Source organism: Pygocentrus nattereri, chromosome 19 (genome assembly GCF_015220715.1).
Source record: "Pygocentrus nattereri isolate fPygNat1 chromosome 19, fPygNat1.pri, whole genome shotgun sequence".
Taxonomy (NCBI): Eukaryota; Metazoa; Chordata; class Actinopteri; order Characiformes; family Serrasalmidae; genus Pygocentrus; species Pygocentrus nattereri.
Window position 1 is genome coordinate 34,416,420 of NC_051229.1, and position 11,679 is coordinate 34,428,098.

At 41.0% G+C, this 11,679-nt stretch overlaps 1 protein-coding gene across 1 annotated transcript in view; it reads right to left on the reverse strand.

Moving 5' to 3' along the window:
- Positions 1–2,040: 2,040 nt before the first annotated feature.
- neu4 (sialidase 4) overlaps positions 2,041–11,679 on the reverse strand; it is an 11,438-nt gene continuing 1,799 nt past the window's right edge. Inside the window, exons 2-4 of the mRNA XM_017691752.2 lie at positions 8,021–8,276; positions 5,127–5,382; positions 2,041–3,438 (exon numbers count right to left, since the gene is read on the reverse strand). Of these exons, the coding sequence (XP_017547241.1) occupies positions 2,558–3,438; positions 5,127–5,382; positions 8,021–8,242 (1,359 nt within the window). The 5' untranslated portion in view covers positions 8,243–8,276 and the 3' untranslated portion in view covers positions 2,041–2,557. The remainder of the gene's footprint in view (positions 3,439–5,126; positions 5,383–8,020; positions 8,277–11,679) is intronic.

The window sequence follows — 11,679 nt, forward strand, 5'->3', positions numbered from 1 at the left end:
ATACTCACGTAGCTGGTAATCCTTCAAAGGCCAATTAAATATCTATATGAAAATCTCCTAAATCGAATGTTTAAGTCCACCTTGCACAGGCTTACATGCAAACAGCTCACTGAACCATAAATGGATGAAAAAATAAATGAATGAAATAAATGAACGACCAAATAAAACATCCATAACCTCTTTATCAGGTTAACTAGGACTGTTGACGTTCTGTGTGTGAAATGATGTGAGTCTACGTTGAGCTGCTAGTGAGCAATACGGAGTGAAAAGGAGGGGTGTGAACCTCTGCCGTGAAAACAATAAAACAAAACAGTGTGAAAGGAGGAGAACATTCTAGAACACTGTACGTGGAGGAGAACATTCTAGAACAGTGTAAATAGAGGGGGACATTCTAGAACAGCGTACATGCAGGAGAACGTTCTAGAACAGCGTACATGGAGGAGAACATTCTAGAACAGTGTAAATAGAGGGGGACATTCTAGAACAGTGTAAATGGAGGAGAACATTCTAGAACAGTGTAAATAGAGGGGGACATTCTAGAACAGCGTAAATGGAGGAGAACATTCTAAAAGAGTGTGAACGAAGGAGAACATTCTAGAACAGTGTAAATGGAGGAGAACATTCTAGAACAGTGTAAATAGAGGGGGACATTCTAGAACAGCGTACATGGAGGAGAACATTCTAGAACAGCGTACATGGAGGAGAACATTCTAGAACAGTGTAAATAGAGGGGGACATTCTAGAACAGTGTAAATGGAGGAGAACATTCTAGAGCAGTGTAAACAGAGGAGAATATTCTAGAACAGTATAAATAGAGGGGGACATTCTAGAACAGTGTAAATAGAGGGGGACATTCTAGAACAGCATAAATGGAGGAGAACATTCTAGAACAGTGTAAATGAAAGGGGACATTCTCTTTTAACCTCTATATAATGTTGTTGCTTACATGATACAGCTGCAATATTAAACAGCACAAATAAATATCTATATTAAAAACTCCTGCACAAAATGTTTAGGCCCACATTGCACAGGCCTACATGCACTTGCTGTAGCAGAAGGCGGGTTCTCCCATAGGAACCGCGTGATCGACTAAATCATTTGCTTGCATGACTCACTTTGAGGCACCACGGTCATTGAGGGTATACAGCCAGTAGGTTGTGGGCTCATGCGGGTGGGTATTATGGCTGGACAATTACTGGCTGATGTAGAAGTGAACAGGCAAGCAACTAATGAGCTGCAAGTGGAGAAAAATACATTAGCAGCAAAACACATTAAGCTACGGACCCCTGCTGGTGACATCATTTATAAATAAAAATAATGTCCACGACTTAAGGCGTGGGAACGAGATAATTAAGTCGTGGCCATGATCCATTCCCACGCCTTACTAAGTCATGGCCACTAGTTAATCATCTCATTCCCATGCCTTACTAAGTTGTGTCCACGCATTAGGAACTCGTTCCCACGTGTTAATAAGGCCACACTTTTTTTTTTTTATACAGGATGACATCAGTGGGGCTGCATATTAAGCTGTAGAGCATCAAGTAAGTATCTATACATAAAATCAAGCCAACTTTTTCCACAGCTATTCTTTTGGCTTTTTAACCTGTGCTGCAGCCTCGGTCTCTGTTTCGACTTAAATTTCATTTTAGCTGGCGTGTAGACGTCTTACAGAGTAATTAGCTAAGAACATGATCACAGACTAATACACAGATGAATAATGTTAGTAGTGAAGCCAAGCTGCTGTGGTGCCGTGTGCAAGTTCATGTGGCTTTGCTTAGCCTAAAGTACACAAACTATTTCATTTTCTTGTGCAACATTGAAATGTTTGTTTGTGCTGTTGGGGGTGTGGAGGTGAGATGGGTTTGGAAGTTCCAGTGTGTCATGAGGTTCGCATGGCACAATTTACATGGAGTAGATTACAACAACCACAGGTGTGAGTTCATGAGGACCACATGCATTGCCAAAAGTAGGCAGGTGAAGGTGGGCTTGGTGTGCGAAAACCAAGACCAATAACTGGTGCTACACTGTTAGAAATGAAGGTTCAGTGCAGGTACATTTTTTATTCGTCAAGGTACCTTAAATACGTTGTTCCAGATGAAAATTCGTATTTGTACCTTTTCATAACCAAATATTTTAAAACAGAACAATAAAATAAAAGTCCTGGAGATGAGACAGGGTGTGTGGAGTAAATACAGCTAAGAAATATCATTTTAATCGATTATGACACAGTTATATTCCCTAACTAAAGGTACTGAGATGTACCCTTGAGGGTCCCACCCCAGTGACAAGAGGGGTACTGGCCCAGTGACAGCTTACTACCTGTATTTCTGGAAGTGTAGGTTTTGCGGGCGGGGGTGGGACCGATTTTTCAGGCTCAGGTGGACGTTATAAATGGTTAAATCGGGCGGGTATTAATAATCAGATCTCTACTATACACCAATAGATCTATTTAGATCTATTAGATTAAATGTTTACAGTACTGTTCAAAAGTCAGCGAGGTGGTATCTGAACATGAGTTTGGATGTCTAAGCAAAGTCTTTTGCGTCCTCATGCTTCATTAGCATACCCTGCAGAGATCACACATTCTCCTCCTCTTCTTCCTGGTCCTATTTCTCGACATCACACCACTCAGGTGTGGTTTGTTGCGAGGAATGTTGTCAATGAGCTCAAATAAGGTGAAAATGCAGAAGGAAATCTCATCATAGGCCGTCCTTGTGCCGTTCTCAAACAAGCAGGCGAACACAGTGACTGGTGGGGTCCCATCAGACTGGAGCTCCAGGTAGGCCAGGTCTGAGTAGGCACTGGGCCCCTCGTAGATAACCCATGGCCCTGTCCAGCTGTCTGGGTCCCGGGGCCGAATGTTCAGATACAAGCCCAGATCATGTCTACCAGGACCAGTCGGGTGCGCGTATACCACCCACGTAGGTGTCAGAAAGTTCTGGGAGGGATCTTTTATAGAAACAGAAGTAGCCGAAGGTGGGCCAACAGTGGAAGCTATCCACCTGAGAAGCTTGGGGGAGTTCTGTAGGACAAGCAAAGGTGCCGGAAAGCCAACCACACTACCATGGCAACCATTTCTCGGCTCCACAAGCTTTTGGACCAGTTGGCCATCCTGGAACATAGCTCCATCATCGAAACTCAAGGCCTGCACACGGCATCCTAGAGTACTGCGGGCATTACAGTAGAGTATGTTGGTCCCGTCTTCTTCATCCACGGACACCATCTGACACTCCACGCATTCGGGCCCTGGGACCGCCTCCCCAAAGCGCCACACCCTCCCATGCGTGTCGCTGTGGAAACAGAAGGAGTGGGGCGTGGTTGTGCACACCTTGTTGAAGCACTCTTTGCAGTCGATGTGGTAGGCATAGGCTGGGATCAACAGACGGCCAGACTTCAGCTGGATCCCATGGCCTGGACCAAGAGCAAAGGTTGCCCACTCTACAGCGCAACACAAAACAAAATCAACCAAACTTATTCAGGGGCTATATTAAATATGGAAAAGCTGACATTAATGTTTTTTATGGAACAGCAAGAGCACTCTAAAATGCTTTATGATATATATTTATTATATATTATAATTATATATAATTATATGATATATAATTATTATAATAATATATAATGTCCATATGATACATGCAGTCATTTTGACACATTGCAGTGTGCTACATGAAGCATAGGGGGCAGTATGGCTCCTACTATTGAATTGCTCCAAAAATAAGGAAGTCATTTGTTGCAAAAACAGTAAGTATGAAAATAATCAAGGCAAAGTTAGAGGAAACCACAGAAGGCTGGATAGAATAGTTTTATTGCTCACTTGTCTGAATAATAGTTAGAGTAGCCTCTTTGTGTTGCACCCTGTAGTGGTCAGTTTACTGAAGGAATGGAAATTGACTTGGACATATTTGATTAATATAATTAGTTACCTATATTGCTGTTGTCGGATTAACTAGCAAACCTCTGTCTTTCTGAGTGTGTAATGTTGTGACTCTGATGAGCTGCTAGTTTTCTGTGAAAACTCCACACTTCTTCACGAAGTTGGCCTGTTGAATATTCTAGAACAATGTGAATGGGGGAACATTCTACAACAGTGTGAAGGGAGGTGAACATTCTTGAAAAGTGTAACTGGGGTAATTGGGGTAGTGTGACTGGGGTGACTGGGGTAGAACAGTGTGAATGAGGGAACGTTCTAGAACAGTGTGAATGGAGGGGAACGTTTTAAAACAGTGTGAATGAAGAATAATGTTCTACAACACTGAGTGAGAGGAAAGTTGTGAATGGAAAAGCGTCTAGAACAATGTAGATGTAGACATTCTAGAATAGTGTGAATGGTGTGAACATTCTAGAACAGTGTGAATGGGGGAACGTTCTAGAACTGTGAAGGGAGGAGAGCATTCTTGAACAATGTGAATGGGGAGAACATGCTAGAACAGTGCGAAATGGGGCTAAAATTCTAAAACAATGCGAATGGATTACATTCTAGATTCATGTGAAAGGGGGGATGTTCTAGAACAGTGTGAAAGGGGTAAACATTCTAGAGCAGTGTGATTGGAAGTTAACGTTTTAAAACAGTGTGAGTGGATTACTAGATGGATTCTAGGACCATGTGAATGGAGAACATTCTAGAACAATGAGAATGAGGTGAGCATTCTACAACAGTGTGAATGAAGAATAATGTTCTACAACACTGTGAATGGAGGGCAACATTCTAGAACAGTTTAAATGGAGGGGAACATTCTAGAACTGTGTGAATGGAGGAGAACATTATTGAACAGTGCTGGGGTAAACATTCTAGAAAAGTGCAAATGGGGAGAAAATTCTAGAACAGTGCAAATGGAGGGGAACGTTCTAAAACAGTGTGAATGAAGAATAATGTTCTACAACACTGAGTGAGAGGAAAGTTGTGAATGGAAAAGCGTCTAGAACAATGTAGACATTCTAGAATAGTGTGAATGGAAGGCAACATTCTAGAACAGTGTGAATGGCGGGGGGGCATTCTAGAACAGCACAAATTGAATAGAGTGTTCTAGAAACTCCCAGTCATCACTGGGTTTGTTTTTGTTTGTGTGAGCATTGTGGTCATTTTTCTCTGACCTGTGGCGCCCACACAGCTCCAGAAGCCTCACCTTTAATTGTGTCTCCTATAACTTTCTGAGTGAGGTCAACAGCTGGACTCCAGGTTTCCCCGTGGTCATCACTGAACACATAGCAGAGTCTGGTCACGTTCTTGCCCGTCACCAGCTGGTACGCCTCGCTGGTGTGACCGAGGACGGCGATGAAGAAGAGGAAGAGCGTTCCTGTGAACGCGTCATAGACCGGACACGGGTTCATCGAGCGATGGCCTTTCAGACAGGCTGTGCTCAGGACTCGCATGTCTTCCCACTACAATCAGGAGGGAAAGCGATAGAGAAATATAAGGTACAGAAGTTGAAGTGCACACTTAATGAGGCTGAAGACACTACCAGTTTGTGAGGACTTCTGGTGTTTAAAAAGTTTTTGCACTATTTTAGTTTTAATTCTCCACTGTTATTATTTGTTTAAGTAGGGAAAAGTGCCTGTATAAAACAGCTGCCACCTTATACTTGGGTTAAATTCATCACTAAGCTTGCAGGTTTTGTCTGAAAAATGATTGGACTGATGTTTTCTTTTCTACACCGTTGTTAAGCACATAACTGAAACACTTGAAAATGTGATGTTACCATCACAATAGGGATATACAAAGCAGTGGGGAAATTTTCTAGTTTATTAATATTTTTTACTAATATCTTCATGCTTGTTGCATTTAAACTCAGGTTGTGATGTGGTAATACTATTATTTCATTATATTTTGGCTGGAAACAAAAGAGTTCAGACCTTTAAATGCCCACCAGAAAATCATCCAATCAGATTTTTTCTCTGTGGAATCTAAATAGACCGAACCAAGCAAGCTCTCCCATTGGCTGAGCCTTATAAATGGGCAGAAGGCCTCATACATTGGATCACATTACCAACATAATCAAGAACTGACCGAGAAATCTACCAATCATGATTTATTTTCGAGGTGCAGAAGAATCACTTTAGGCCTGCTGGAAGCTCTATAACCCTATTTCCAAAAAAGCTGGGACGAATGTAAATAAAAACAGAATGCAATGATGTCCAGATGATGTAAAGCATTTTTAAAGGAAGAATACTACAAAGACAACTAAGCAAATGTTGAAACTGAGAAATGTTATTGTTTTTTGAAAAAATATGCCCATTTAAAAATTGACGCCAACCATAGATTTTTTAAAAAGTTGGAATTTACCAACTTTTGTGTTGTTTCATGTTTCATCACCTCTTCTTTTAACATTTTAATGTTCGGGAATAGACATTAAGGAGGAGACCAATTGATGTAGTGTTGAAAGTGAAATGTTTTCCTCTTCTTGTTTGATTGAGGATTTCAGCTGCTCAAAAGTTTGGGGTCTCCTTTGTTGTATTTTTCATTTCATAATTGCAACAAATTTCATCAGTGATGGCAGGTCTGGGCTGCATGCAGGTCAGTTTAGCACTTCGGCTCTTTTACTATGGAACCATGATGTTATAATGCAGTATGTGGTTTGACATCATCTTGCTGAAATTATCAAGGCCTTCCCTGAAAAAGACGTCATCTGGATGGCAGCGTATGTTGCCAAAACCTGTATTTATCATTCAGAATTATTGATGCTTTCACAGGTGTGCACATCACCCATGCCATGGCAGTAATTCCCCCCCTAAACCATCATGAATGCTGACCTTTGATGCACTGATAACAAGCTGAAAGGTCTTTAGCCCAGAGGACACTGTGTCCATGATTTCCAAAAAAAATTTAAATGTTGATTCATCGGACCACAAGACACATTTCCACTTCACTTCAGTTTATTTTAAATGAGCTCAGATCCAGAGAAGGTGGCCGCATTCCTGGATCCTATTTATAAAGGGTTTCCTCTTTGCATTTTAAAGTTTTAACTTGCATTTGTGGATGCAACAACAAACTGTTTTCTCAGACAGTGGTTTTCAGACGTGTTCCTGAGCTCATGCCGTGATTTTCACTACAGAATCATGTTTGTTTTTAATGCAGTGCCATCTGAGGGCTCAAAGATCACGGCCAGCAAATACTGGTTTTCGGCCTTTTCCCTTACATACAGCGATTTCTTCAGATTCTCTGAATCTTTTAATGATATTAATATTATGTAGTTTAGATGATGAAAAGCAAAAGTTTTTTATTTTGCACTGTGAAATTTTACGTTAATCTTGAATTGTTGCACTATTTGATGGTGCAGTCTTTCACAGAGTGGTGAAGCCCTCCTCATCTTTACTTCTGAAAAGCTCCGCCTCTCTGGGATGCTCTTTTTACATACAATCATGTTACTGACTTGATGCCAATCAACCACCAGGTGTTTTTTTTTTATTTTTTTAAAGCATTACACAACCTTACCAGCCTTTTGTTACCCAATCCCAACATTTTTGGAATGTCTTCTTAGCATCAAATTCAAAATGTGCAAATTCTAAATATTTTTCAAAAAAACAATAACATTTCTTAATTTCAACATTTGATATGTTGTCTAAACTAAATGTAAATTTAGTTTTTATTTAGATTTTGCAGTCTCCCAACTTTTTTAGAAGTGGGGTTGTAGACATATCAGTGACAAGTTGTAGTTCCACCAGGTTTCAATTAGTTATACAACAAAACGTACTGAATAAGTCACTGCAAAACTTAGGTAAAATATATGTTAAAGTCTTCTAGAAGCTTCATATGTCTACATTTAATCTATAAAGGCCAAAATATGTTATATGTTATATGCATACAAGCATTGGATTAGCACTAACATACTAGTAGAAATCCCATAGGGGTGCTAGCATAGAGTAGCATTATCAGAAATGATATATACATGGGATTTATTTGTCAATTTTAGCAGATTATTGACATTTCTGGCCTAAACTGAAGCTTTTTGTGTTGTATAGATTTTTAAACATACACATGCACTAGTTTAGAGATGTAAGAGTGAGAAGGGTCTCATCAGACCTCCACGCAGTTCCTGTAGAAGGTGCCTTTGCGCATGACGAGGAGGTGGGCCTGGGAGTCTGCAGGGCTCAGCCTCTCCTCACAGAAGGCCAGGAAGTATGAGGAGCGTGGCAGGAAGATCAAGGCTGGTACACGATATGTCACTCCACTTGCTTCCTTCCGGAACAGCACGGAGCGCGCAGGGAAGTAGGACGGGGAGCCCATGGTCCAACAACAGGTCATCCAAGACAACAATGAAAAACTGCTAAACCAGAACCTGCATGGTGAAAAGTTTCATAGGTGATGCAAAGCACTCAAGATAACCTACCAGTAATGTGTTACTTTTCCTTTACAAAGCATATAAATGGAGATGCTCTGCACTGTAAACAATGTTTTAAAAATTTTGTAAAAAATAAGCAGTTTAAAGCAAAATAGTAGTCATATTTGTCAAAGTTAAAGTCTTGTATTCCCACTTCTATGAAAATTACTGCTATTCGTTTGCTCGTTTGTTTACTTGTAGCATGTTGCAAGTCAGTTTTGTTTATATTTAAATGGTCTCTTTTTTGTTTTTGGCATATGGCATCAGGCCTCATGCCTTAGGAAGTACAGCAGAAAATGCTCCAGCTGGCTAACACTGGCACATCTACAAGTTGAATGGGTGAACCACTGCCATGCACACCTGGTTTTAAGGGGCTTTTGATATTAGCATGATTAGAGTTATGAGGCCATAGGCAACCAGTGATGGATGAGGTACACAAACCGTGTACTTGAGTTAAAGTAGAGATACCCAAGGTAAAATATTACTCCAGTAAAAGTAGAAGTTCCTCCCTTTAGACCTCCACTTGAGTAACAGTACTAAAGTATTTCCCTTCAAATGTACTTAAGTATAAAGTAAAAGTACTAAAAGAGTAATTCTGGCTCTGATGTCCTGTTATCATTTTTATAACCAGACTGGCTTCATGAACTCATTTCAGGTGAAAGTCCTCCAGCGTCTCTCTTGGTAAACCAGTCTTTTAATAGAACGTCATTAATTAGTGACGTTGACGTCTATTAAAATGATCAGAAGCACAAAACACCGAAGGTAAACAGTTTCCATCAGGGAGAACCGAGTGGCTCTGAAATCACTTTTTACACACAAGCAAAGTTTCAGTTTCAGATTTATTTACAACTTAGTTCCAAGTTTAAGTTGAATAAAAACTGGCTTTAAACTCAGGATCACAGATGAGCTCCTTTACTATGTTGATCTGTAGGCGTCTGTTCATAAACATAAACCAACCCAAACTCATTTACTATAAAATGAAATGGTGTTTGTAGAAATTCAGAAAAAAGCCGCGTCAGTCTCGACTGCATATGTGGACATATTTCTATATTGAGCTCTATTTACACAAAGTTAGGTTAGTTCATCATTTATGTTGAACAGACTCTCCCAAAGTTTTACGCTGCTGCGCTGACGTTGAACCGCGTGCTGCACTGGGTCGGTATGACCAACAGGTCAAAACCAGCTCTAAACAAAGTGACCGCTGGGCCCTGATTGGTGCTCTGGCTTTGCGCTTCTTTTGTTTTGACGTTACATTTTTATACACACAGAAACCAAGATTTTTAATAATGTAGTGGAGTAAAAAGTAAAATATTAGACTTTGAAATGTTGTCCAGTGAAAGTAAAAAGTCGCCCAAAATGGAAAAACTTCAGTAAAGCACAGATACCCAAAAAACTACTTAAGTACAGAAACTAATTACATTTACTTAGTTACTGTCCACCATTACATGCAAGCACCTTCAGTCTTGAACTAATTTAGGGTTTGTGTTTGGGCTCTTGTTGAAACATCCATCTTCACCTCTGTCTTGATAAAATTCTGCTCCAATAGGTCCCATTCAGGAATTACTCCATTCAGGTGTCCTTTGGCCCCATATCATGATGCTCCCACTTACATGCAACTCTTTTTGTGTACTGGCTGGCTTCACGCTTACCTTCCTTTTCATTATTCTGAGAGCACATTTTCAAATCTTGCATGGTGCATTGTCTGGGGATAATCAGTTGTGATTCCATTACTTTCCATTTACATATTACTGAACCAATGGTTCTGACAGGGATGTTTAACCCCTTAAAATACCAGGCTTTTTATTTAGTAACTACAGGAACTGCAATGCAAACTAGCTGAGCTATATTTCGGTTATAGAAGTGCCCATCCATCCATTTTCTAAGCCGCTTCTCCGTCAGGGTCGCGGGGGGGTGCTGGAGCCTATCCCAGCGGTCTTCGAGCGGGATACACCCTGGACAGGTCGCCAGTCCATCGCAGGGCAGACAGACAGATACTCACACCTAGGGGCAATTTAGCATGTCCAATTTGCCTGACTGCATGTCTTTGGACTGTGGGAGGAAACCGGAGAACCCGGAGGAAACCCACGCAGACACGGGGAGAACATGCAAACTCCACACATAGAGGACCCCGGTCACCCGGCAGGGGAATCGAACCTAGGCCCTCCTTGCTGTGAGGCGACAGCGCTACCCACCACGCCACCGTGTGTAGTGAAACATTGGGGCAACTGGTGGGCCTTGGCCATTTAAAGGGGTTAAGGTCTTTGCTAGGGCCTTCATGCTTTTGATTTCTTTGAAAATGTTCTCCCAGAGAACCTTAGAAAGCTCCTTCACCATGATTGCTACTTGTTACGTGAAATCTTCCCAACCAATGGCCACATCTTCTCTATTTTGAAGGCATGTGCAATTTGCACTGATTAATATGACCTGTCTCTGAAAAGCAGGTAAGTAAATGCATAAACAAATACATTTCTAATCATTTCAAGCACAAATTAACCTCCATCTACTCCCATTTGTTACAGTGCTCTCTTAACTCTTAACTCTGTGAGATTTGGCACGTATGTAGAAGCTCATGTGCAGAGTTTCATCACATCCCTGCAGGGATTTTTCCTTTGTCATCAGTGTTGATGGGTGTACCAGTGTGTCATGTGTCTAGAACAGTCAGAGGGGACATGGCCCAGTAGAGAGAGAGAGCTGACCCTTACACAGTCAGCATTCTCTTAAAAAAAGCACAAGCAGTAAAGGGAACTGTCCAGTCAGTATGGCACAATTGACCACATCTGTTTAGTTCAGCATATCGCTGCTGTCGGAACAAAACCTTGTATCTCCAAAACGGTAACTTTACAGGAGAAGGAAAAAACCTGCTTTACTTTGAATGTAAGTCAATGGCACCAGAGTTTTTTCCAAGTCATTTTGGGCCGTTTCTTTTCTTTTCTTTTGATCCATTCATCATGAAATTTACACAAGATGTAAAGAGCAACAGGCACTTTCAAACTATGTCAAAAACTGAAAAACGGTAAAAATGGAGATACAAGGTTTTCTTCCGACAGCAGCGATATATAGACATGTATATACACTCACTTTATTAGGTTCAACCTGTTCAGTTGCTTGTTAACACAAATAGCTAATCAGCCAATCACACAGCTCCAACTCAGTGCATTTAGGCATGTAGAGGTGGTCAAGACAACTTGCTGAAGTGCAAATTGAGCATCAGAACGGGGAAGAAAGGGGATTTAAGAGACTTTGATCATGGCGTGGTTGTTGGTGCCAGACGGGCTGGTCTGAGTATTTCAGAAACTGCTGATCTGCTGGGATTTTCACACACAACCATCTCTAGGGTTTACAGAGAACGGTCCGAAAAAGA